The sequence below is a fragment of the Lolium rigidum genome, chromosome 6 (assembly GCF_022539505.1).
Source record: "Lolium rigidum isolate FL_2022 chromosome 6, APGP_CSIRO_Lrig_0.1, whole genome shotgun sequence".
NCBI classification, from domain to species: Eukaryota; Viridiplantae; Streptophyta; class Magnoliopsida; order Poales; family Poaceae; genus Lolium; species Lolium rigidum.
In genome coordinates, this window is record NC_061513.1 from 117643541 (window position 1) to 117666685 (window position 23145).

Genomic DNA, 23145 nt, shown 5'->3' on the forward strand with positions numbered 1-23145 from the left:
CTATTTAGTACGTGTGCTGGCCCAACTAAATTGGTTTGACCGGTCAACTAGCTAAGTGAGCCAATCCACTTAGCTCGAGGGCCGAGACAAATATTTTGGTTGACCAGTCAACTTGTTTTTTGGGTCGGCCCACCTAATAGGCCGGACCGAATAGTATGTTTGACCGATCAAATAAATAAAATGGGCTGGGCCGATGTTTGACCGACCAAATAGATAAATTAGACATCCCACTTACTAAGTGGGCTGGCCCGTTAACTGATTGAAGCCCACTAAAGCCCTATAACCTTGCCAATCTGGACTACTTGAGGCCTATTATTATTTAGGCTAGCCTGCTTGTAAACTGCTGGTGAACATGCCGACCCATATATAGTGTTATTGCGGGCCGGCTCATCTCTGATTTTGTTTAATTGGGACGTCACGAGGCCTAACATTTTAGGAACCGTTTGGCCCATTAAATGTGTCCCATTAACAACCCATTAACATCTGAGCATATTTACATGACACATTCTTTTGACCTGATATGCTCACTTACCATAAGCACCAATGTGTAATAATTACTTTTAGGAAATAATGGACAGAAGATACATACAAATTAAACTAACTAAATGTTACATTAGCTACAAAACTTTGAAAAAATATTATAGAACTCAGAGAAATTGAATGATAATTAAAACTAGCAATATAGCTACAAGACATCAACTTCACGATGAACGAATTCAACAATCATTTATGCAGTTTGTGCACCAGCTATGTTTGAAACAAAGATATTACAACTTAAGATGACAAGATTGGCAATTAAAATACACTACAATGTTGATTGTTAAAGAATTTGGAATTCTTCATTTCCTTGATATAACAAGATCATTTTAGTGAGCACATATAGTCTACCAACATGATGCTAATATAGACTACCAATATGCAAACAAAGAGTGTGTAAAGCATATCAAGAACTAAAACATTTTGAAGTGGACATATAGTAAATAACCATCTTTGAGATTCCTTTTAATGTGTATGATATATCTCAACATAATAAAATGTGATAGTTCTAATGACCGAGCAGCCGAGATAATGCAATATAAACAAGCAATTCAATTATTGTGTGGCTTGTATAATCGAGCACGTCGGAACAAACCAACAAACTTACAATACCTCTCCGCGAGTCCCATGTAGCTCACCTTGCTGGTACACTCGTTGAAGATGTCCAATGTTTCCCTTATTTCTAAAGGGAGTCATCGTTACTGGCCTAGAGAAACACATACAAGTTCCAACATGATAAACACTATGAATTTAGAGGTCTAGAGCAATACAAAAGGTGCATGTACTTCAACTAGAGCAGGGCAGTTACTGGTGTAGCTCAGGACAAACTAGATAGAAATAATAATGATATTATTTGTAGTACAACAAAAGCAGACCAAGATGTGCAGTTCTTCCAAATTACCATAAACTACTACACTCAATTACTTGAATGGAGAATGAACTAAATAATAGAAACATTTTACTATCATATCTAGTAATTATCATATCTAGTAATGAACCAGAGGAATTATAATCTGAACTTTTTGCGTAGAGAATGCTAATCAATATGTCCAGGTACTTAAAATTCATAACGAGCAACACATAGAAGGTGGTTAATGTCGTAGCTTGGGACAGACTAGCTAGATGCATAATATAGTAGTATCACATGTGAACTTGTAGAAGAGGGAGTGCAAGCCAATATATTAAGTATTCCACGTGTGAGCACCATGCGAAGTAAGTGAAGCAAGTTAAGGTTGCAGCTTTCAAAGGACTAGACCAGATTGCACACAAAATTATTATCGAAGTAGTGTGCCAAGTTTAAATAATTTGTATATTACAGCATATCAGAGCGATAACATGCATGAACCTATAGCAGACAGTTAATTTAGTAGCTTATGATGAACCAGATACAAATCATAATGGTATCACTTGTAGTACAAGTAATGCAGAGTAACATGTTCAGTGACTTCAAAATTAACATGAACTACATAATAGAATGCTATAACTTTTGTAACAAATAATGATCCAGATAGAAGTTACAGTGACAACATTTATAGAGCGAATGCTGCCAACTAACATGTATAGTTACTTAAAATTGGCCATGAACTAAAAAAATACCAGGATGTTACTGTGATAGCTAGGAATGATCTAGACACGAATTATAATGGCATCACTCTAAAACTTGTAGAGAAGGAAATGCAAGTCAATATGTCTAGGGATATAAAATTCATAATGAGCAAAATATAGAGGATAGTTAATGTTGGGGCTTATGATGGACCAAATATAGAATTTAGTGGCATCACCTATGAACTTGTAGAAGAGGGAATGCAAACCAATATGTTCAGTGTTCCATGTGTGAGCGCCATGCGAAGTAAGAGAAACAAGTTAAAGTTACAACTTTTGAAGAACTAGATGACACACAAAATTATTATCATAGTAGTATGAAAATTTTATATTATACTACAGACCGGATAGCATGCAGGAACTAACAGTAGGCAATTACTTTAGTAGCTGACGATAAACTAGATAGAAATAACAATGATATCACGTGCAACACAAGGAATGCAGACCAACATGTTTCGTGACTTTAAAATTGGCATGAACTACATAATAGTAGGCTATCATTTTTATAACTAAGAATGAACAAGATATAAGTTATGATGGCAACATCTATAGAGCAGGGATGCAAACCAAAATGTTCAATTACTTAAAATTAGCCACAAACTAAAAAATAGCACGGTGTTACTATCATAGCCAGGAATGAACTTATAGAGCTTCAGACAAAAAAACAACTGAACCTAGAACATGGCGATAAAACAATGGACTTATAGTAGCACTTTGTGGAGTGTCACTTCAGCTCATCTCGGGATTGGTAGATTCGCTGAAGAAGTCCAGTAAATATGGTACTTGAAGTTGGAGAGACGGCCCTTCCACTTCATGGCTACTCATATCATCTGCGAAACGTTACGACGAGTTTCACAGAATCAGGTTCCCCCTAGATTAAATATGAACCTGCAGTAAACAATAGAAAAGCGACAATAGAAGAGTATAGATAGGTGTGGTTCAAGGACGGCGTCGGTGAAGTAGACTCGGTTCAGAAACGATGGTGTCGGTGAAGCGGGTCAGGTCAAGTGGAGGAGGGAGGCGGCGAGATGGATTCGATGCGATGGACGATGGCTTCGGCGAAGCGGCTCCGTTGGGGTGGACCAGGCCGCAGCTGAAACGGCTGGGTATATTGTTGGACAAGCCCATATGGTTTCGAGGTTCGGAGGTAATGATCTGGTCCGGTTGACAACATCGTCGGTGAAGCGGCTCAACGGAGATGGTTGGATGAGGAGGCTGCGGTATCGAGGGGCATTGGGTACCACATAGAAGTGCAACGGGGATGTTCTGGTACGGTGGTCATGGACGTGAGAGAGAAGGGCTTGGGAAGTTCTAGTGGGTGCTTTTAGAGGAGAGACTGAGGGAACTGGGCTTTTTCCGGAGGGTTTCTGGGGCTATGGAGGTGGTGAACAAAAAATGACGAGCAAACCCCCCATCCACCGACTTATAGATGGCCACTCCTGTCATCTCTACGAGGGTAGAGGGGAAATTTGGCAACGTGTGAAATATTTCTATTTAGTAGGCAGGAGGTCCTGCCGTTGGAATGAGCTTTTAAATTTGGCTACAGTCTAAATATAATAGTACAAATATGTGAGATCGTACTAGTACCTCTATTCAATAATTTAAAGCCGAGTGTCACATAAAATCATCATCACATTAAATATCGATTATCATGATCACGATCTACCTTCAAAATCCCATTAAAAAAGCCTCTCAAATATTTCAGGATGGCGGCAGATTTTACCAACCAACTGTGATTTTATTTTAAATATGGCATGGTCCAAGTAATATAATACTAATATAAAATGGTATACCATGCTACGTAGTAGCTCAGCTTCGGAATTTAAGGCTAGTGGTCACATCAATCCGTCATCATAAACAAAATTAGTTACTCCCATGTTCTCCAAACTCAAATTAAAAAAATATCTAAAATATTTCAGATTTAATTGGCAGGAGGTTTTGCCGCTGGGCTGGTATTTTTATTTTGAACTTGGATACAGTCGAAGCAATAATAATAATAAAATGGTAGAATGACCCGGGTGAGTGTATCTGTTCAGGAATCCAGCCTATGGCCACATTGGTAGGCCAGTGCCTCAATTCAGGAATCCAAGTCCTAGGGTCACATCAAGTCACAGTGCCCATATGCCAGCTATTGTCACCAAGGGCCTGCAGATGTCCTGCACGATGGTAATAGCCTTAACCCGCACGAGTATCCTGCACCTGCCATACACATTTTTTAGAAAGATCCAAGCCTGATTGAACTCCGTTGAAGCCGAGTTGACGGTTTTGGCACTCACTCTGAATTATCCACTGAAATCGAAGATAAATGATGTCAATGCTCATGATGGCACATTGACTCCATTCACAACGACAACTGCGTGTACATATCGTAATATAAACATCGGGAAGTAGCATTTAGTTACATTTGCCGTTGTAACCTGCAACAAGGAAAAAGGAAGCTCATGGAAGTCATCAGCCTTCAAAGAGATGGTTGGGAAGTTCCGGACATGCAACAATGTGGTTTAAGCCTAGTTTGAAAAATATATACATGTTGATTGATCACTAAACCGAGCCATGAATCTTTCTGGTGCACATAATATTTTTTGTACTTTTTTGTAGTCCACATCGAAATAATCTAGAACATCTTATAATTCCAAACGGATGGTGATGAATCTGTTTATTTGAACACTGACACACATTTGTACTACCTCGTATTTCCAGCATTCGCAAGCCATGTATGTATGTATGTACGTTTATTTTTAGCTTAATTTCATCAACTGTTATTAGTATAGACTGTATATGCATATTTTTGTAGATTTTTTTTTACATTGGAACGCTCGTATTCCATTAGGTCACGACTAAATCACCGGACACCATACGGGTTACAGATTAGGGTAGCTCATCGTCCACAATGTATGGTTCCCTTGAGCTACTACACCTACACCCAAAGCCTCTAGCTCATGATCTGGCTTGTTACAATTGCTTGGAGAAAGTAGCTTTTATTTTTGATAGGAGTATAATGTTCTCCTTCTAAAAGGGTGTAATCAGTTAAGCACTAGGGTACATTATTTCCCCACCATCGTGGATCCAGGCCGCCAAACACGTCTTAACTAGGTTTCATTGAGGCAATGATTTGCCAAAGCAACCCGAGTATGTATGGTAAAAAAAATAGAGTAGACTACAATTACTTCAGTCATGAACCCTCTATATCTCGGCCGTGCCCTGCACATTCGATGGCCTTGGTATGCTTGGGATGAGGATGATCGTCCGTGGAAGGGCATGGTGTTGCAGTGTGACACAAAGGAGATGCAGCTATTTGCTGCATGTACAAAGATATCGCTGGGCAATGGGAAAGAGGCCAACTTTTGAAATGATAGGTGGCTTGATGGGTTGGCACCTGCAGAAATTGCTCCTTTGCTTGTGCGCATGGCCCGAGGAAAATAGATGCGCTCAGCAATGGACGTTGGATGCAAGGTCTTTCTAGAATTTCTAGTGAAGAGGAGTTGCACCAGTTTCTTGAGCTATGGCCAAAAATAGCTGATGTTCACCTATCTGAAGAGCAAGATCAAATTCATTGGTTGTTGTGTGCTAACGAAAAATACTCTGCTAAATCTGCCTATGAGTTTCAATTTCATGATAGACTGCTGCAGCCTCATCTTGAGAAATTATGACAGACAAAGATAGAAGGAAAAGTGAAGTTCTTCCTTTAGTTGCTGTTGCGCAATAGGATCTGGACAACTGACCGACTATTGCGAAGATGGTTGCCTTGAAACACCACTTGCATCCTATGTGATCAAGAAGCGGATCGAGATGGCAGCACATTTGGCGGTGGGATGCTCATACTCTAAAGAAGTGTGGGCATCGGTTTCGACTTCTAATGTGCCGGCTGGCAAGAATTTGTTCTCAGGCATCGACTGTTTGGAATTGCTGGAGTAAGATTTAGTTTTGCGTCCCTAAATCGTAGAGAAAAGAAACTGTCAGACTTGCCTGCTATGTTGTCTGGTACTCTGGTACATCTGGAAAGAAAGAGGATGGAGAGTTTTTGAAGGCAAGGAAATCTCGACGGCTGAACTAGCTCAGCGGATCAAGGATGAGGTTGTTGAGGTTGCGACATCCTATTTGCTGTAAATACAAGGCTGTTATGCATGTGTCTTTTTTCTCCATTCTTTTTTGTCATTTCTCTGCCTGTTTTAGGCATGTACAGATTCCCTCTTCTTTAAATGAATGCAAGCAAAACTCCTGCTATTCCAGATAAAAAAAATGCTAAATAGGCTAGCCGGCTATAACAGGCTATAGCCTTTCTTAACCTCTCAAAATGTTGTGGTTAAATAAAATAGCTTCCTATTTTAAACTATGACAAAAAATCGATAATTGGCGTTTTATTACTTAAAAGTCAAGCAATTACACTCGACCTCTGCATAACTAAGATGCACATTCCCAAGTCTCAAATGCCATGAAACTAAAAAATAAAAGACGAATTACATATCAATCATGAGCAATTGTAAATCTCCTAAGGAGAAAGTGGTGGCCAAATCCGTAGATTATACTACCACCCATGTTGGAAAAAAGTATTTCTTGCCGTAGCCTCCAACCGTGTACAAACCTCCATAAAGAGGTCACGGTTCTCCACCCTTTGCAGTGCAGACCACGAACGGAGAATACCGGTACATCTGTATATAATCTGCAAGAGAGAATAATTCTTATCATTAAAAACTTTGTCATTTCTACATAGCCATAGCGGCCATACAACGCCAAGCGCTCCCACTCTAATAAGCATTCTAAACCTGCGATCAATACCATGAAGCTAATTACCAAAGATATTGGCTACATTAGTCGGAGAATTCAGAAGCTACTTGGGTGCATGACCATATAGATCTGGCAAAGTGGCACTGGAGGAATAAATATTTAATCGTCTCATTGCTTGACAGTGTTAGAGTTTGTTTTCTGTATACATACGGTATGGAGTAGTACTCCACCCGTACTATATACGTCTTTGTATCTTACCCTCAGGGGGTTTTTCCCTGTGCTATATAACACGAAATCGATGCCCTAGAAGGGTACGCATCGTTCTCCAAAACAATCGTTCTCTCCAACATGGTATCGAGAGCTATCCTCTTCCCATCTAGCCGCCGCCACCGGTGCTGATCTACTTCACCGCCGCCGGCCTCCTTCCTCCACAACAAAACAACCAGAAACTTCTCCCTTCTCTAGATCACGACCAAACCACTCAATTCCCCTAGCTTTTTCTCCCCAAAACCCTCCCTCCTCTCAAACCCTAGTTTCGCCATGTCTTCCTCTACACATCATCCGGTCACCATTGCTGCTCCGCCGGCCTCAAATCTCAGCCGCGGCAACTTCCTCTCCTGGTAGACGCAGATTCTGCCCTCTCTACGTGGCGCCCGTGTCGTCGGTTTTCTGGATGGCACCGAAAAAGCGCCGCCCGAGACCCTGGAAGCAGAGGACGCGGACAAGAAAACAATCACCATCCCCAACCCGGAGTATGAGACCTGGGTCACCAAGGATCAAGCTGTGGTGAGCTTCCTCGTCAATTCCCTTGGCGATGATCTACTCTCTCATGTGTATGGTCTGGTTCACGCCGACGAGGTTTGGAAGGCTATTCTTGAACTTTTTTCCACCCAATCCAAGTCTCGTGTTTCATCGCTGCGTGGAGCTCTCACAAATACAAAAAAGCTTGATATGACTGCCTCTCAATTTCTCACCAAGATGAAGGGTTTTGCCGCTGAACTTGCTGCTGCGGGAAAGAAAGTCGATGATGATGAGCTCAAGGACTACATCCTCAATGGTCTTGATGGCTGCTACACCCCTCTGGTTGCCTCCATTAATGCCAACCCCTCTACTACACTTGGTGACATGTGTTCTCAGCTTTTATCCTATGAATCTCGTGAAACTATGCTTGTTGCTACAGGTCAAAACACCGGCACCTTCACCTCCTCTATCAACGCTGCTCCACGCCGTCCTAATTTCTCTCACCATGCACCACCCAAGCCGCCCATCCTTCCTACACCACCGTCCTACCATGCCACACCACCACCGCCGCAGCCCTATCATCATCCATCACAACCCTATGCCCAACCCCCACCTCAGCCCTACATACCCCATCCCTATGCCCCTTCCTACTACCCACCACCACAACCACATCCACACTATCCTCACCAGCAGCCGCGCCCACCTCTCCCGCCGCCACCGCCCTACGGTCAGGCTCGCCAGGATCGCCGCCCCAAAGGAGGCTGTGGTAAGGGCCGTGGTCGCCAGGACAGGGTAGCCAGCCCGTGGCAGCCGGGGGTCCTCTGTCAAATCTGCAAGAAGGAGGGCCATCCTGCTAATGAATGTTGGTGGCGCTATGGTGATGACAATGATGATGATGATGCACCTCATGAGCACAAGGGTGCCTATGGTGTCAATACAAATTGGGTCCTTGATACAGGTGCCACAAATCATGTTGCTGGTCAATCAAACAAGCTCCAAGTTCATGAATCCTATCAAGGTCAAGATCAAATCCACAATGCTAGTGGACAAGGTATGGAAATTGCTAATATTGGTCATTCAGTTTTGCACACCTCACATAATCCTCTTCATCTTTGCAATATTTTACATGTTCCAAGTTCATCCATGAATTTAATTTCAGCTCACAAACTTACCCTAGACAATCATGCCTTTGTTGAAATTCATCCTTTCTTTTTCTTGATTAAGGACAAGGCAACGCAGCAAATCATCTTTAGAGGGCCGTGTTGTGATGGTCTCTACCCACTTGTTCCTGTGTTCACGGAATCCTCCAAGCATGCATTGGTCACCGTCAAGCCTTCCTCCTCCACATGGCATCGTCGTCTAGGGCATCCTTCTTCCTTTATTGTTCAGCAAGTTATTAGGAAAAACAATCTCCCTTATACTCCAGAAATAAGTTCTTACATATGTGACCCATGCCAGCAGGCTAAGATCCATCAGTTACCCTATCATGTTTCTACTAGTGTTTCCACTGTTCCATTGGAACAAGTGTTTTCTGATGTTTGGGGTCCTGCTCCTATGTCTTTAGGCAAACATGCATACTATGTAAGCTTCATCGATGATCTTAGCAAATTTACTTGGATATATCTCCTAAAAATGCGCACTGATGTGTATCAAGTGTTTCTAAATTTTCAGCAATATGTTGAGCGCAAGTTTAATACAAAGATTATCACTATGCAAACTGATTGGGGTGGTGAGTATGAAAAGCTCCATGGTTTCTTTCAAAAGTGGGCATTACACATCATGTTTCATGCCCTCATGCTCACCAACAAAATGGCTCTGCCGAAAGAAAACATCGTCATATTGTTGAGGTTGGCCTTGCCTTACTTGCTAATGCCTCCATGCCATTGAAATATTGGGATGACGCTTTTCTCACAGCCACTTTTCTGATTAATCTTATTCCCTCCAAGGTACTTGATTTTGCAACCCCTACGGAGAAACTCCTTCACACCAAACCAAACTATGACTCTCTTCGTGTTTTTGGTTGTGCTTGTTGGCCCAATTTACGCCCCTACAACAAACAGAAACTTTCTTTTCGGTCTAAAAGATGTGTGTTTCTTGGTTACAGTCCAATTCACAAATATCTACTGGTCGTGTCTATGTCTCCAGAGATGTTGTCTTTGATGAAAATGTTTTTCCTTTTGCTGAACTTCATCCAAATGCTGGTCGTCGCCTTCGCGAAGAACTCCTTTTACTTCCTCCTGAACCATCCTCCTCGGTAGACAAAAATAGGGGTGTGCATACTAATGATCAATATTTTCCAGTTGTTCCTATTGTTGATTACAGGTCACTGTTACCGAGGAGTCGCCAAGTTCCTCTGAAGTTCTGCAGCAAAATTCTCCTCAAAATTCTACTCAAGACACATCAAATATCCATGCTGAAGAAGATGTAGCTACAGGCCAAAATTTCCCAGATTCTGAGGCTGATTCTGCCCCAGAATCGGCTCTGGATCCTGTGTCTGACGGCCCTGACGCGCCGTCCCCTGGGCGTATGTCCCCGCGCCTCTCCGACGACTCCACGTCCACGCCAGGCCCCGCCTCTGCGTCGCGTTCCGCGCGCCCCAGCCCGCGCCAAGGACGATCCGCTACGTCTCCGCCCGTGAGTGGCCCGGACACTACTCCGCCTCGGTCTCCGTCTCCGCCACCGCGCGACAGCCCGCGGTCCCCGCCACGCGATCCCACGCTCTCTGACGCTGCTCCTGCTCAGTCTGGTGCTGGGGAAGCTTCGGTGGCAGGGGAGATTCGGTGACAGGAGGATCTTCTGCGTCACCTGGCGCTGCTGCTGAAGCTGGATCCTCTGCACCAACAAATGCTGCAGCCCGTCCTGCTGCTGAACCGCGCACTCGTCTACAAAAAGGTATACGACAACCGAAAACTCGCACAGATGGTACAATTCGGTGGGCATTGTTAACATCTACAGGAGAGCCTGAAAATTTAAAAGAAGCTTTGGCTGATACAAAATGGAAACATGCCATGCAAGAAGAATATGATGCTCTCATGACAAATCACACATGGCATCTTGTTCCACCAAGTTTCAACAAAAATATTATTGATTGCAAATGGGTCTATCGTATCAAGAAAAATGCTGATGGTACAATTGATAGGTATAAGGCTCGGCTTGTTGCAAAAGGTTTCAAACAAAGGTATGGCATAGATTATGAAGACACCTTTAGCCCTGTTATTAAAATTGCTACAATCCGACTTGTTCTCTCTATATCGGTTTCAAATGGTTGGAGTTTAAGGCAGCTAGATGTCAAGAATGCGTTTCTACATGGTGTTCTGGAAGAGGAGTGATAACCCACAAGTATAGGGGATCGCAACAGTCTTCGAGGGAAGTAAAACCCAAATTTATTGATTCGACACAAGGGGAGGTAAAGAATACTTATAAGCCTTAACAACTGAGTTGTCAATTCAGCTGCACCTGGAAAAGCACTAGTAACAGGGGTGATGTGAAAGCAGCGAGTAATATGAGAGCAGATAGTAACGAGTAACACAACAACGATAGCAGGTAATATGAGAGCAATGGCACCAGAAAATAGTTGATACTACTTCCAATGACATATAGGACCGAGTATATGATGATGAGAGATGGACCGGGGTTTCCAGCTATCTACACTAGTGGTAACTCTCCAATAACAAGTGTTGGGTGAACAAATTACAGTTGGGCAATTGATAGGATTGAAATAGCATTAAGACAAAACATCAAGATTATTAATCATGTAGGCATGTTTTCCATATATAGTCATACGTGCTCGCAATGAGAAACTTGCATAACATCTTTTGTCCTACCAGCCGGTGGCAGCCGGGCCTCTAGGGAATCTGCTGGAAATTAAGGTACTCCTTTTAATAGAGCACCGGAGCAAAGCATTAACACTCCGTGAAAACATGTGATCCTCATACCTACGCCCTCCCCTCCAGTTATCCCAGTTGCTGTCACTCTGGGGCCTCGGGTTCCGGGCATAGACATGTGCAAACAACTTGTAGATACAATCTAAGCAATAAGTATAGAGCTTAAATCTAAGATCATGCCACTCGGGCACTAGTGACAAGCATTAAACACAACAAGATTGCAGCAACAATAACTTCACAAACTTTATAGATAGACTAATCATAATGTAACAATCCATCGGATCCCAACAAACACAACACCGATTACATCAGATGAATCTCAATCATGTAAGGCAGCTCATGAGATCATTGTATTGAAGTACATGGGAGAGAGAGTACCAACTATGTAGTTTAAATACCACATAGTAGGTAGATATGGTGGACACAAATAGCATAGGTTTTGGCTCAAGGTTTTGGATGCACGAGAAGCATTCCCTCTCAGTACAAGGCTTTGGGCTAGCAAGGTTGTTTGAAGCAAACACAAGTATGGACCGGTACAGCAAAACTTACATAAGAACATATTGCAAGCATTATAAAACTCTACACTGTCTTCCTTGTTGCTCAAACACTTGAACCAGAAAATATCTAGACCTTAGAGAGCCCAATCACGCAAACCATATTTCAACAAGCTCTACGGTAGTTCTCCACTAATAGATTTAAACTACATGATGCAAGAACTTAAACATGATCTACTTGAGAGCTCAAAACAATTGCCAAGTATCAAATTATTCAAGGTAATATGAAGCATTTTCTGTTTCCAACCAAATAACAATGAGTGCAATAGCTTCCAACTTTTGTCATTGAACATTAAAAGTAAGAGCGAAGAACACGAGTGTTCATATGAAAAAGCGGAGCGTGTCTCTCTCCCAAACAAGGATTGCTAGGATCCTAATTTATTCAAACATAAACAAAAATAAAAACAAACAGACGCTCCAAGCAAAGCACATAAGATGTGACTGAATAAAAATATAGTTTCAATAGAAGAAACCTGATAAGTTGATGAAGAAGGGGATGCCTTGGGCATCCCCAAGCTTAGACGCTTGAGTCTTCTTGAAATATGCAGGGATGAACCACGGGGCATCCCCAAGCTTAGACTTTTCACTCTTCTTGATCATATATCATCCTCCTCTCTTGACCCTTGAAAACTTACGCCACACCAAACTTCTCATAAACTTCATTAGAGGGGTTAGTACTCAAAAAACTTTAATCCACTTTGGTCCTGTAGTGACACATTGTAAGAACTCAATAAAACATTAGCTACAGCTCTCCACGTCTAGAAAGCCTTACTTAAAGTCCACAAGAGACAATGCAAAAAAAAAACAGAGACAGAATCTATCAAAACAGAACAGCCAGTAAAGACGAATTTTTAAGAGGTACTTCCGTTGCTCAAATTAGAAAACTCAAAACTAATGAAAGTTGCGTACATATCTGAGGAACACGCATGTAAATTGGCAGATTTGTCTGAGTTTCCTACAGAGAGACCTACTCAAATTCGTGACAGATAGAAATCTGTTTCTGCGCAGAAATCCAAATCTAGTATCGACCTTCTATTAGAGACTTTACTTGGCACAACAATGCAATAAAATAAAGATAAGGAGAGGTTGCTACAGTAGTAATAACTTCCAAGACACAACAAAACAGTAGCAAAATAAAGACATGGGTTAAGATGGGCTCATCCTTATGTGAGCATCATTAAGATGGGCTCAGCAATTTTAATGATGCTCATATAAGGATGAGATTTGAAGCAAAGAGAGCATCAAAAAGCAAGTATGAAACAAATTTAAGTCTAACCCGCTTCCTATGCATAGGAATCTTGTACACAAATAAATTCATGAAGAACCAAGTGACAAGCATAAGAAGATAAAACAAGAGTAACTTCAAAATTTTCAGCATATAGAGAGGTATTTTAGTACCATGCAAATTTCTACAACCATATTTTCCTCTCTCATAATAATTTTCAGTAGCTTCATGAATAAACTCAACAATATAACTATCACATAAAGCATGCTTTTCATGATCTACAAACACATACTTTTTATCAAGCTCAAAAATAGTGGGATTAAATCTTTCAAACCCACTTTTATCAATAATATAACAAGATGACTGATTAATCTCAAAAGATATGGGACTCATAGATAAAGTCAAGACCTCTCCAATCCCATTTTCATTAGTAGTACAATTAATATTATCAAGTAACATAGGACCATCATCTAGAGATTTATCATAAACATTTGCTAAGCAAAACTCTTTAGTACCATTCATTTCGACATCAGGCACAAACAAAGCATTATCATAAGATTTATCAAAATAGCATGGATTATCATAGATAACAGTAGCATAATTATTCTCACAGGTTTTACTCATAGGGAATATTTCAAGAGAATCCACAGGAACATAACATTCATCCTCCCTTGGTAAGCATGGAGGACAATCAAATAGTGTAAGAGATAAAGAGTTACTCTCATTAGAAGGTTGGCATGGGTAGCTAATCCATTCTTCCTCCTTTTGTTCATCACTCTCCTTTTCTTTTTCATCCAATGAGCTTTCAGGTTCATCAATTTCCTCCTCTTTTTCATCCAATGAGCTTTCAGGTTCATCAATTTCTTCTTTCACAGGTTCCTGCAAATTGTGAGTGCATTCTTGTGCATTAATGAGTCTCTCTTTATAATCAATGATATAAGGATTATCATTATAACTTTCTATGCAAAAATTAAGGATATAAGAGACATAATCTTTAAGGTCCTTACAAACAACACAAGTTTCATCATTTTTAGATATGAAGGATTAGATCTCAGAAGCTCCCATAAATAAGACAAATTGTTCTACTTCTTCGAACCCAAAATGAATATAGCTATTCCAATTATAGTTCTTAATTAAAACTTCCTCACTAAAGCCACATTGAAATTTAAGATGTTTAGTATGCTGTTTAGAGCAACAGTTTATATCATGGCGTTTAAGCAAGATTTTAGCAATTGTATTCAATTTTTCTATCACTGCACTCATAACTTTTCCCGTTCTTGATTCTCTACAATTATTATATAATTCTATAAGCTCCAAATAGGTTGTGGGTTCTTCCATAGCAACAGTTTTTAATTTTTCGGTTTTTCAAATTTTTATGGATTTTTGGGTATATAGGGAAAATAAAACAAAACAAAAAGAAACTAGACAAAAGTAAACTAGGCAAAATAATACTAGACAGAAATAAACTAAGCACAAATAAACTAGAGAAAAGTAAACTCAGCAAAACAAAATAAAATAAAACAAAAACAGAGAGAGAGGTAGAGTGTACTCCCCAGGTGAACTTATGAGTAGAGCTATGCCTCCCCGGCAACGGCGCCAGAAAATAGTCTTGATAACCCACAAGTATAGGGGATCGCAACAGTCTTCGAGGGAAGTAAAACCCAAATTTATTGATTCGACACAAGGGGAGGTAAAGAATACTTATAAGCCTTAACAACCGAGTTGTCAATTCAGCTCGCACCGGAAAAGCACTAGTAACAGGGGTGATGTGAAAGCAAGCAGTAATATGAGAGCAGTAGTAACAAGTAATACGGCAGCGAGTAGCAGTAATATGAGAGCAATGGCACCGTAAAATAGTTGATACTACTTCCAATGACATATAGGACCGAGTATATGATGATGAGAGATGGACCGGGGTTCCCAGCTATCTACACTAGTGGTAACTCTCCAATAACAAGTGTTGGGTGAACAAATTACAGCTTGGGCAATTGATAGGATTGAAATAGCATTAAGACAGAACATCAAAATTATTAATCATGTAGGCATGTTTTCCATATATAGTCATACGTGCTCGCAATGAGAAACTTGCATAACATCTTTTGTCCTACCAGCCGGTGGCAGCCGGGCCTCTAGGGAATCTGCTGAAAATTAAGGTACTCCTTTTAATAGAGCACCGGAGCAAAGCATTAACACTCCGTGAAAACATGTGATCCTCATACCTACGCCTTCCCCTCCGAGTTATCCCAGCTTGCTTGTCACTCTGGGGCCTCGGTTCCGGACATAGACATGTGCAAACAACTTGTAGATACAATCTAAGCAATAAGTATAGAGCTTAAATCTAAGATCATGCCACTCGGGCCCTAGTGACAAGCATTAAACACAACAAGATTGCAGCAACAATAACTTCACAAACTTTATAGATAGAATAATCATAATGTAACAATCCATCGGATCCCAACAAACACAACACCGATTAAATCAGATGAATCTCAATCATGTAAGGCAGCTCATGAGATCATTGTATTGAAGTACATGGGAGAGAGAGTACCAACTAGCTACAGCTAGAACCCGTAGTCCATGGGGGAACTACTCACGGAGCATGATGAAGGCGGTGGCGTCGATGGAGATGGCTTCCGGGGGCACTTCCCCGTCCCGGCGGCGTGCCGGAACACAGATTCTATCCCCCGAATTGGAGTTTCGCGATGGCGGCGGCGCCCCTGGAATCTTTCTGGAGTTTCGTCAATTGGTATCGCATTTTTAGGTCGAAAGGGCTTATATAGGCAAAGAGGCGGCGCAGGAGGGCGCCTGGGGATCCCACCCCATAGGCTGGCGCGGCCAGGCCTGGGGCCGCGCCGCCTTATGGTATGGTGGCCCTCTGGCCCGCCTCCGACTCTCCTTCGGTGTTCTGGGGTCTTCCGGGAAAAATAAGATACTGGGTATTTGTTTCGTCGAATTCCGAGAATATTGCCCGAACATCCTTTCTGGAACCAAAAACAGCAGAAAACAGGAACTGGCACTTTGGCATCTTGTTAATAGGTTAGTTCCGGAAAATGCATGAAATCATTATAAAGTGTGAGCAAAACATGTAGGTATTGTCATAAAACTAGCATGGAACATCAGAAATTATAGATACGTTGGAGACGTATCAAGGAGGTTTACATGAGACAACCACCTGGTTTTGAGTCTTCCGCTAATCCAAATTATATTTGCAAACTTGACAAAGCTCTTTATGGATTGAAACAAGCACCAAGGGCATGGTATTCTCGTCTCAGTACTAAGCTCTATACTCTTGGTTTTATACCCTCCAAGGCAGATACATCTCTGTTTCTCTTTAACCATTCAGGTGTTCAGATATTTCTCCTTATCTATGTTGATGACATTATTGTGACAAGTTCTTCTGATTCTGCAATTGCTGCTCTTCTCAAGAATTTAAATCATGAGTTTGCCCTTAAAGATCTTGGAGATCTTCATTACTTTCTGGGGCTTGAGGCACATAAGCAGCAAAACGGCCTAATTTTGAATCAAGAAAAATATGCTTTAGATCTTCTCAAGCGTGTTGGTATGGATGTTTGCACAAGTTGTCCAACACCACTGTCCACAACTGATACTTTGTCTTTGCATGACGGTGTACCTCTTGGTACTGAGGACATCACTCATTACAGAAGTGTTGTGGGAGCCCTACAATACTTGACATTAACACGACCTGACTTGTGTTTCTCTGTGAGTAAGGTGTGTCAGTTTCTTCATGCTCCTACTACATCTCATTGGACAGCAGTAAAGAGGATATTGAGGTATATTCATGGTACACGTACAGTTGGACTTACTTTTTGTCAGTCTCCTTCCACTCTTCTTAGTGTTTATTCTGATGCTGATTGGGCTGGAGATCTGGATGATAGACGTTCCACTGAAGTTTTTGCTATCTTCTTTGGTCCTAATCTCATATCCTGGAGTGCTAGAAAACAACCTACAGTTTCTCGTTTCAGTACTGAAGCTGAATATAAAGCCCTAGCAAATGCTACAGCTGAGTTGATTTGGGTTGAAGCTCTTGTCAGGGAACTGGGTGTTACTCTTCGAGAAAAACCCCGTCTCTGGTGTGATAATCTTGGTGCTACTTTTCTCTCAACTAATCCTGTCTTTCATGCTAGAACAAAACATATTGAGATAGACTTCTATTTTGTTCGGGAACGAGTTGCTCGCAAACAACTTGATGTCAGGTTTATCTCCAGCAAGGATCAGATTGCCGATGGTTTCACCAAGACTTTGTGTTCTAAAAAGCTAGATGAGTTTAAACGTAATCTAAATCTTTCCAAGCTTTAGATTAAGGGGGAGTGTTAGAGTTTGTTTTCTGTATACATACGGTATGGAGTAGTACTCCACCCGTACTATATACGTCTTTGTATCTTACCCTCAGGGGGTTTTTCCCTGTGCTATATAACACGAAACCGATGCCCTAGAAGGGTACGCATCGTTCTCTAAAACAATCGTTCTCTCCAACAGACAGAACACACACTGGCTGCTTCCGAGCCAATTACGCTTAACAAGATTATATTTGGTTAGGATCACCCACCATCGACGTAAATACCAACCAAAAATCTTATTTTTTTAGTTGTATTTTCATCTTCTAAATTTTCCTGTTCTTATCAACTGGTATATCAGGTTGGATAATCGTATTGTATAATAAACTTACAGAAAATTTTCCATTCGAATGTACTAAGTTCCAACGAAATTTATCAGGACCTACATTTTTGGATCTGATATTCCTTATTAACCGGATCAACTCTCTTCTTCTTCATGGCAATGCGCGAACCCTGTCCTCTGACGAGGTTTTGTCAAAGAAAACAAAATCACAGAAAAACTCATAAATAGTCACAACTACGTTTAGAGAAATCTTACTATCTAGCTGCAGGACCTACTAAATCTAGCGCCATCCCACTGTGCATACTCTGGCTTCGAGCATCACCGCTTTCCGCGTACACGTCGCCACTTCCGGCATACGAGCTTTGCACCTTCACGCAGCCCTGTTCCAGCTCCAAGCTCTCCTTGAGCTGGACGACGACGTCGGCCATCGCCGGCCTCTGGCTGGACGTCTGCTCCGTGCACCTCAGCGCGAGATCCGCCACTTTCCAGACTGAGTTCAGATCGTACCGCCCTTGCATGTTGCCGTCGACGACGCTCTCGATGTCGCCCTTAGCGAGCCTCTGCCGCGCCCACTGGACGATGTGGACGCTCTCCGGGAGGATTGGGGGCTGGCCCGTGACAACCTCCAGGAGCACTATCCCGAAGCTGTACACGTCACTCTTCTCGCTCAGCTGGAACGAAGTGTAGTACCTGCAGAAAGTAGGTGTTAGGGAGCAGTTTTGGCTTCAGTTTAATTTGCGTGTTTGTTGCCAATACAAATGAACGTACTCGGGGTCGAGATATCCTGGGGTGCCCACTACACGCGTGGAGACATGGGACTGGAGGTCGTTGTTGAAAGCCTTGGACAGGCCAAAATCGGCTATCTTGGCCTCTAGGTTGCTACCGTTCAGGAGTATGTTGGCGGTCTTCACATCCCTGTGAATCAGGGGAGGCTTGCATGCCTTGTGCAGGTATTCCAGCCCTGTTGCATTCATCAGAAATAAACAGTTAAAAGTTGGTTTCCGACAGAGAAGAAAGGGTTGCATGATGTCAAGCTAGCAAACTTTGAGCATCACTGTTAAAAATAAAAGCAAACCTTGAGCAGAATCGAGCGAAATCCTTAACCGTTGACGCCATGATAGGGGCACAAAGTCAGGGGATTTTTCTGCACAATGCGGTAATAAGTAGGAGTTTTAGGGATGATAGTACACGCCAATTGTCAACCGATACCGACCTCTTAGCTTTTCTTGTAAAGTCCCTTCGGACATGTACTCGTAGATAAGCGCCGAGTGCTGTCCATCCTTGCAGTGGCCAACCAGATTGACCAAATTCCTGTGATGAACTCTTATCAAATGTAGGGCCTGAAATGCAATTCGGAGCAGTTCTGTCAATAAGTGACCAAGTGCATTTCATTTCTGCAGCATATTGTTTGGACAGATTAAGCATTTCCAGTTACTTACAATAGTTGAGTAAATTGGTTTGATTAATTGAAAAATACTACTTCCTCCTATCCATAATAAGTGTCAGTGTTTTAGTTCATTTTAGTATAAACTTGCACTAAAACCCCAGGAGTTATTATGGATCTGAGGGAGTACATAAGAAGGAAAACAGGTATAAGAATGGAAGGAAATGAACCGGAAGAAACCTGACCTCTCCTAAGAACTCATTATGCGATTGCGATGATGATTCTGTACGCGTTTTGACGGCAACTGGGGTTCCATCTTCCAAGTAGCCGAGGTAGACTACTCCAAACCCACCTTTGCCAATTGACTTCTCGAAGCTATTTGTGATTGTCTTTAGCTCCTTGTAAGTAAACTGACGGTTATCAAATTGCAAAGAGACAGCATCTTCATTTTCTTGTTTTGAGTGGCTTCCATTGAGCGGTCTGACAGAAGGATCTGCATAAATGCTTGTTTGTCAGTAACCGAAAACCGAGAGACTACTTTTGTCCTTGAAAACAATTAGACAAGTATTTTGTTTCGATTCAATAGGGATCACCATTTTCAGTTCTTCTCCGGCAAAATAACACTGTAACAATTACGGCCACCACCAGCAGTACCACAACCACGACGACAACCACAGGGACAATCACGGCAGTATTGTTACGTTTTGTTCCTCGTGGCTGGCTATCCGACTTGGAGGGGCCATTATCGATGCTGCTTGTATTAGCTTCAATTCTAACATAACCACAAAGGAGGGTCATAAAACATAGTGGGTATCGAATAATACTACAGGTTGAATAAAAGAAACTTTCCACTTAAATCTCTGATCTTTCACAGTGACACAAGCTATTACCAAAACCATATATAGAAAATGATGATACGTTTTGATCTGTTTGTCTACTATATTTTACAATAGCATTGCTAGTTGTCAGTTGTGACAGTGGGCACGTTCATGATTGTTTATCTTCTTTTGTTTTTCAAAAAATGAGAGAACCTCCGCATCTAAATCAATCGATGCACACAAGCATGTGATTATTCTTTTTTTTCTGAACGAGTTACTGTTACATAAATTGTATTCTCATTCAATATAGGATAAGTTTAATGATAATACTACCTTAATTTCAATGATCCTTCTTGCGATCTTTTAAGAAGACTTTCTGGAACAGATCCATTAAACTTGTTGCCAGTTAAGTCTCTGAGGAAGAACAAAAGACAAGATTGATGCTGGGTCTTCACAACAATAATAGGTAGAAGTATCATAGTCATTGATCTTACAGGACAGAAAGCGAAGGTAGTAGTGCTAGAAATTCAGGAATATTGCCCGTCAAATTATTGAGAGATAAATCCCTGGAAAATCAAGGAATCTGCCAGGTATTAGTAGTGTATAAGGAAGAAAAAAATCACTAAAATATTGACAGGAGATGAGAGTACTAAATTAGAAAGTGCATATTACAAGGTCTGGAGAGCAGTGAGATTTCTGAAAGCACTTGTTATTTCTCCCGTCAATTCAGTGGAGGATAAGTTTCTGCAAAAGAAATGGTCACATATTTCTCAGTTATCTTACTGCATCACCAATTTTAGACTGAACGTTTTTCATCTTGCGGTAACTCACAGAGAGATGATCCTTGGTGGGCTAGAGATTGCATAGTTGCAACTCACACCCTCCCACAAGTATATCTTGGGACCGCACGGATCGCCCATCCAGTTCTTATTGATCTCATACTTGGCCTTGATGGCCATGATGGCACTCACTAGATCCCCAAATCAGGTTGGAAAAAAACATAATGTCAGATAGTGTCCTTTCACTAATCACAAAATCATGACGAAATTCAGAGTTCAGACTACTCTAAACCACACAGACACCGATTTAAGACCATACCATCTCCTCCATCAGTCGCACGCTCTGCAGTGGGCACCATGAGAAAGATCTCGAGCGCGTTCATTATGGGCGGCAGCGTAGAGTTGTTGGTGGGTTCTATCCTGTAGTTGTACTGCGTTTTCCCTGTCACCGTCCCAAAGACGGCGCCCGAGTAGAGGTACACCGGCGAGATGGGCTTGCTGTACCACAGGTCGTTGTTGAGGTAGATCTCGCAGATCCTCGCCTCGCTGCTGTTGAGCGCCCTGACCTCGGCGAAGTGGAGTGCCACGTAGTAGACGAACGCCTTGTTCGAGTCGTCGGCGTCCCAGTAGAACTGCAAGCTGAAGCCGTCGTCCACCGTGGCGGCCGTCTGCATCACCGCCGACGGCACCAAGAACTGGTCCTGGGCGACGTTGAGAACGGCGGCCGTCGTGTTCGTCGGGATCCATGAGCGCGGGTTTGCCAGCACCTTCCAGATGCGGTCGTGGGGATCATCTGGGTACCTGAAATTAACATCCATCTGTAAACACATAGCCGGCATACACTTGTAATAATGTGGTTGAGAAGTCGGCGGTAGATCCTGTGCGTGCCTTATGATCAGCGACTCGTCCTCGGGTCCCAGGTTGTGCCGGCCATGGACGTCCATGGACATGGAAGCGTTCGCCACGATGGGGTAGAGCTCGTCCGCGAGCGGGCGCAGCTCAAGGCCGGAGATGAACGGCGTGCCGAGCCCCTTCTTGCCGACGAGGCAGACGTGGACGTAGTCGTCCGGCACGACGCTGATGATCTCAGCCCGGAAGGTGCTGGAGACGCTGGAGATGTTCACCGTCCGCCAGAGGTTGACGCCGAGGTAGAGGTCGAACACGGCGAGGCCGCCATCGCCGAGCCCGTCGTAGTTCCCGTGAAGGAACGTGGCGCGGACCAGGTACTTGGTGCCCGGCGTCAGGGGCCTCACGGTGTAGCAGTTCCGGGCGCCCGTGGGGAAGCTCCGGAGGTCGTAGTGCGGCCGCGGCAGACTCGCGTCGACGTACTCGGCGGAGACGTTGTGGCTGACGCCGGTATCGATGAAATCGGCGTCCGAGACGTACGGTAGGCCGGTGATCGCGTCGACGTAGGCGGCGCTCGGAGGGCTGCCGCAGTCGATGCTGATGAAACCTGCAATCGCAAGTCAGACCTCACAACTCGATCTCTCCTTGCCAATGTAGGATTAACATGGCACGCCTTCTTTTTTTCGCAGCTTACCGAGAGTGTCTGGAGCTTGGCCCCGAGCGAACAACGCGACATGTGTGAAGCAGATCATGGAGATCAGCCACAGCAGGGCCGTGCGCACGGAGCCGTGGTGCGACATGGCTGCTGCCGCGCTGCTGATCTCCAGGCGACCAGGCGCCTCCTCCCAAAGAGGACAAGTAACTTGATATTAGCTAGACTAAGTACATGATGATTTGGGTGTGGAACACTCAATTAAGTTGGTTAATGCACGTCTTTGCATATTTGAATATTGGCCATCTCTTCTAGCAATGGGGAAGAACAGGTTGCCACGTTGTATGCATCCAAGTCAATGCGCATTGTCCCGAGCTCGGATATGAAATGTGGCATCCTGTCAACGTGGCAAGATAGCAGTCTAGCACACACTCTCACATTTGTGTTCAAGTGTATGTACATATGAAGATTGCCTAGCCTTTTCTTTGGGTTCGAAATTTTCGTTAAATTGTCTATTGCATGAAGCACCAAACATGACAGGGTATGAGGATCACAAGGTCTCGGAATCAAACCCTACCGAACACACTATTTAATTTATGAAATAGTTATGATATTTCATCGATCCCACGCCTGGAATATTCATGTACGTCCATAGCCTAGACATTAGTTGGATGGGTGAATTGGTTAGGTGCATACAACTTGCAACCAAATCAAGGTTCAGAGTTCAATACCCAAGTAAGGCAACAAAAATACATTGCAA

At 42.7% G+C, this 23145-nt stretch overlaps 1 protein-coding gene across 1 annotated transcript; it reads right to left on the reverse strand.

The window, feature by feature from the left end:
- Positions 1-18160: 18160 nt before the first annotated feature.
- LOC124663186 (putative leucine-rich repeat receptor-like serine/threonine-protein kinase At2g19230) lies at positions 18161-22533 on the reverse strand. Its single transcript, XM_047200912.1, has 13 exons — positions 22428-22533; positions 21776-22340; positions 21207-21688; positions 20940-21078; positions 20781-20852; positions 20603-20674; positions 20442-20522; positions 19884-20062; positions 19536-19783; positions 19120-19246; positions 18982-19050; positions 18675-18867; positions 18161-18596 (listed from the first exon to the last, which is right to left on the reverse strand). Exons 1-13 carry the CDS (start codon positions 22531-22533, stop codon positions 18161-18163), a joined length of 2769 nt encoding a protein of 922 aa, XP_047056868.1.
- Between the last annotated feature and the right edge of the window lie 612 nt (positions 22534-23145).